Source organism: Colobus angolensis, unplaced genomic scaffold, assembly GCF_000951035.1.
Source record: "Colobus angolensis palliatus isolate OR3802 unplaced genomic scaffold, Cang.pa_1.0 Scaffold47, whole genome shotgun sequence".
NCBI lineage: Eukaryota > Metazoa > Chordata > Mammalia > Primates > Cercopithecidae > Colobus > Colobus angolensis.
The window spans coordinates 3,469,919-3,474,803 of NW_012118154.1; the positions used below are offsets into that span (position 1 = coordinate 3,469,919).

The following is a 4,885-nucleotide window of genomic DNA, read 5'->3' on the forward strand; positions in this document are numbered from 1 at the left end:
AAAAAAAAATTAGCCGGGCACAGTGGCAGGCGCCTGTAGTCCCAGCTACTAGGGAGGCTGAGGCAAGAGAATGGCATGAACCTGGGAGGTGGAGCTTGCAGTGAGCCGAGATGGCACCATTGCACTCCAAACTGAGTGACAGAGCGACACTCCATCTCAAAAAAAAAAAAGAAAGAAGTATTGGGGACCCCCTCAAGAGGTACCTCACTGTAACATCACAGCCCTCTGTGACCTCACTCCTTTGATTAACTCACTATGTCACCAGTGAGGAGACTAAGTTCAAAGAAGCTAAGTGTCTTGCGCATGGTTACACAGACACTGAAGATCAAGCTCATGGCCTCAGATGCTCCATCCCATTGCTGCAGAGCCAGCGTGACCCACCAGAATCTCCCACCTTCCCCAGTTCGCCGTGTGAACTCAGAAACTCAAACTCAGGCCCTGCCCTTCTCCTAGACAACTGGGATCACAAGCACATGCACACACACACCACTTGGGAACAAGCAGCCAGGTGCATGAGCCCGGGCTGAGGGAACTGGACTTCACCTTCCACTCTAGACAGATTCCTGGAATGTGAGCAGATGGACCGTTTGCAAATGGCCCTGCTTCTCTCATTCAACTAATGTTACTGATCATTTTCAATGGATTGCATTCAGTGGATATATATTGAACATCTACTATGTGTTTGGAGGCTGGATGGGAAATGCTCACTGGCCTTTCTTGCTGCTGAGTGGTTCACTGTGTAAACAAATGGCTTGCAGTTTCCAGGGTGCCACAGACCCCAGGGATGCACCTGTTTTAAGTCAAACACTCTTTTTGGCATATTAGCAATTACACCTATTTTGTGCTTTGTTTATTGCATGTGTTTTTTGTTGTTGTTGGGTTGTTTGTTTGTTTGTTTGTTTTGAGACTGTTAAGCTCCGTCACCCAGGCTGGAGTGCAATGGCACAATCTCGGCTCACTGTAACCTCCACCTCCCAGGTTCAAGTGATTCTCCTGACTCAGCCTCCCAAGTAGCGGGATTACAGGCACCCGTCACCATGCCCAGCTAATTTTTGTATTTTTAGTAGAGGTTTCTCCATGTTGGCCAGGCTGGTCTCCAACTCCTGACCTCAGGTGATCCACCTGCCTGGGATTACAGGCCTGAGCCACTGCGCCCGTCGGGTTTTCTCTCTTCTTTCTTTCTTTCTTTCTTTCTTTCTTTCTTTCTTTCTTTCTTTCTTTCTTTCTTTCTTTCTTTCTTTCTTTCTTTCTTTCTTTCGGGAGACAGAGTCTTGATGTGTCACCCAGGCTGGAGTGCAATGGCGAGATCTCAGTTTGCCGCAGCCTCCACTTCCTGGGTTCAAGTGATTCTCCTGCCTCAGCCTTCCGAGTAGCTGGGACTACAGACATGCACCACCACGCCCAGTTAATTTTTGTGTTTTTAATAGAGACGGGGTTTCACTATGTTGGCCAGTTTGGAACTCCTGACCTCAAGTGATCCACCTGCCTCAGCCTCCCAAAGTGCTGGGATTACAGGCATGAGCCACTGTGCCCAGCCCGGGTTTTCTTAAGGTAGTAGCTTAACTATTTTTCACCTTGTAAGGGTGGGTTGGTGGGAGTGCAGGTGGTTAGGATGGAGAAACCATGGCTGGGGTTGGTTCCCAGCAGAGGCAGCAACCTCAGTGAGGCAGACGTCAGTGTGACGAAGGGGCGGGTGGGCTCACGGACCACCAACTCCTAGGGCTGGAGTCTCTGGCCAGGAAGAGTTGGGCAGAGATGGGAGCTAGAGGAATTTTGACAGGGAAATGGGCAGAGTAGGGAGGGACTGGTACAGCAGGGTGATGCCTGAGGGGACTCTTAGTGTCACCCGCCCATCTAGTCACCCTAGCTGCTGGCCCCAAAGTAACCATGGGGGAAGGCACACCAACAGGCTATGTAAGTTGCCATAATGTCTCAAAAGAACAATGAAACAGGACATATCTTATGCATGCTTCAACCCCTGTGATGACTGTGTCATCCTCTAACTACCTTGTCTTCAGCTCAGGAACCAGGTGTGGGGTTAAGCAAGTCTCATGGAGACAGAGGAACAGACTAAGATCTGGGATATCTGGGGACCGGGCTCCACCAAGTAGGAGCCATGGCTGGAGATGGTGGTAGAAGGGACCAGCAGAATGGATAAAAGCTGCCACCTCCACATTGTGACTCTCGCTAGCTTGCCTCATTGTGACCTGGCTCCCTTACCAGCTTGTAGTGATCTCCGGGGATTGGTATGAGTGCAGTGTGGATTGGGGCCGGGGGTGGGGGTGGAGGGGGGTGCCCCAGGTGGCCCTAGGACCCCCCCCCATGGAAAACCAGCTATGGCATAACACCCTGGGATGTTGCAATCAATACCAAGAAAGCCCCCACGATGCCGAGGACGTCTTATTCCTGCTGCTGGGCCTCATTGTTCTTGTCAACATTGGCATCAACGTGACAACTATGGTCAGTGATGATTGTGGACCATCTCTGGGGGTGAAGAGGGCTGAGGGTGGGAGCCAGCTGCAGCCTACATCTCCACCTGCAGGTGCAGTCTAGACTGGGGCAGGGGCAGGGGCAGGGGTGGTGGTGCTGGGCGTGGAGGGCCTGGCCTTCACTCTCTGCCACTCTGCCCCAGATGTGGCATGGACTCTGGAACGCCTTAGACAAGATGATTGATTGGACTACTCGGAAAAGTGAGTGTGGCTGCTGGAGAGGTAGGGGACCCCCATCCCCGCCCCTGACAATGGCCCTAGAAACCCAGGCCCCAGTGTTCCCAACCTTCAGCTCTTCTGACAATTGCCCCGACTTCATAGACGCTTGCCTTCCCCAGATGAAATTCAGGCCAGCGAAAGTCCCCCCAGTGGTCCCCCAGACAAGGCTCAGGACGTCCACATCCACTGCATCCTGGACCCTGTGCAGGTGAAGATGGCCCGACCCACACGGTACTCCTCTTTCTCCTGCCACCGTTTCTCCAGCTATCACAGCAGCAGTCTTCGCTGTCTTCATCGCCGCCGCCGCGGCCCCCACCCCCGCCGTGGTCGCCGTCGCTGCTGCAAGCACCAGCAGCAGCCGCAGAACTACAGACAAATCCCGCAGAGCCGCTCAGTCTTCCATCACCCACATCGCAGCCAAAAGATGTCACAACGACACCGAGTGCCCTTCTTTGATCGGGAGGACCTGGATTCCTACCTGGAGGAGCAGGACAACCTGCCCTTCCCGTATCCCAAGTACCCACGTCGCGGCTGGCGTGGGTTTTATCAGAGAGCCGGTCTGCCCTCCAGTGTGGGACTGTGCGGCCACCAGGGTGGTCTCCTGGCCAGTCTGCCACCACCCTCTCTCTGCCTGTCACCTGAGCTGCGCTGCATGCCCAAGCGTGTAGACGCCAAGTCTGAGCTGAGGCTGCAGTCCTATGGGCCCCACGGTTCCCAGTCCCGACTGTGGGGCAATGTGGAGGCTGAGCAGTGGGTCTCGTCTCCACCACCTCCCCGCCGGCTGCCCCCTAACCCTTCTTGGGTCCCCAGGGGGCACAGCCCTTACCCCTCAGTGGGCCGGATACTGTATGACTCCTGGGATCAGCGGCGGCGTGGCATGGAGGGCTTTGAGCGCCCCCCTACCTTGGTGTCCCGGAACGCCCAGCCCGAGGCCCAGGGCTGTCGGGAGCACCACTCCCCACAGTCCCACCGGCGGAGTCTGCTTGGTCACACTCACGGCCAGTCCCACCGCAGCCCCCAGCCATCCACGGAACCCTTGGGCTACAGCTCCCGGGACCCCCATGAAGTGCAGCGCTGGGCAGCCGACTGGGCTGAGGCTCTGCCCGCCCGGCGTCCTCTGACTACCTCTGCCTCCCTCACGGTGTTGGGCGAGGCCTCCCACCAACGGACCCCAGCTCCAGGCTCAGTACGGGTCCCCCATTCCTCCCAGCCCCGGCCCAAAGTCCAGGTTGCAGATCCTGCCCCACCCCCGACCAAGTTCGTCCCACTCAGCCGGAATCCAGGGGGCAATGCCAACTATCAGGTGTACGACAGCCTGGAGCTGAAGCGGCAGGTGCAGGAGAGCGGAGCCAGGTCCAGCTCAAAGCCACCGGCTTCCACCTCTTCCTCAAGGCCCTCTCTGCACAGGAGCCAGACCGGGAAACTCAACTGACCAGCAGGTGGATATGGGGCGCGGGGCAGGGCATGGAGAGAGAAGAATAAAGGGAAACAGAGTCCCGGAAACACTGTGGCGGTCTGTTGCATGGGAGTGCCACTCCTTCGGCCAGCCTGGGTCCCTGCCCTTGGCTTCCTGAAATGAGAAACCAGTGTCCCCTTCTTGGTGCGAGGTACCCCTTGGTTTAGTGGCCATGCAGCTGCCAGCAGGCCCTCCTGGTCCACACATAGATCTTGCACTGGTTGAAGACAACCACCCGGGCTCCCTATTCTCCCTGTTCCCAGAAAGGATCAGGTCTGGATTCTGAACTCAGTGTCTTGAGTGGGGCTCTTTGGGATTTACTTAGCTCATGGTACAGGACCAGGCCGAGGCTCTGGATTCCAGCCAGGCCTCCCCCAGGGCTCTGAGGCGGAGGTCTTCCCAGTCTCTGATGTAGTCAAGGGGTGAAGTGTTCAGGATTCTGAAATGAAACTGCAGGAGTGGCTGGGCACAATGGCTCACATCTGTACAGCACTTTGGAAGGCCGAGGAGGCAGATCACTTGAGGCCAGGAGTTCGGGACCAGCCTGGCCAACATGATGAAACCCCGTCTTGGTTGGGCACAGTGGCGCATGCCTATAATCCCAGCACTTTGGGAGGCTGAGGCGGGCAGATTATGAGGTCAGGAGATCGAGACCATCCTGGCTAACACGGTGAAACCCCGTCTCTACTAAAAAAAATACAAAAAATTAGCCAAGTGTGGT

The 4,885-nt window shown here is 55.9% G+C and overlaps 1 protein-coding gene across 1 annotated transcript; it reads left to right on the forward strand.

The window, feature by feature from the left end:
- Positions 1 to 2,256: 2,256 nt before the first annotated feature.
- Positions 2,257 to 4,211, forward strand: LOC105523609 (chromosome unknown open reading frame, human C17orf74). The gene is made up of 3 exons (XM_011958517.1): positions 2,257 to 2,460; positions 2,633 to 2,690; positions 2,828 to 4,211. Exons 1-3 carry the CDS (start codon positions 2,323 to 2,325, stop codon positions 4,138 to 4,140), a joined length of 1,509 nt encoding a protein of 502 aa, XP_011813907.1. The 5' UTR covers positions 2,257 to 2,322; the 3' UTR covers positions 4,141 to 4,211.
- Positions 4,212 to 4,885: the final 674 nt, after the last annotated feature.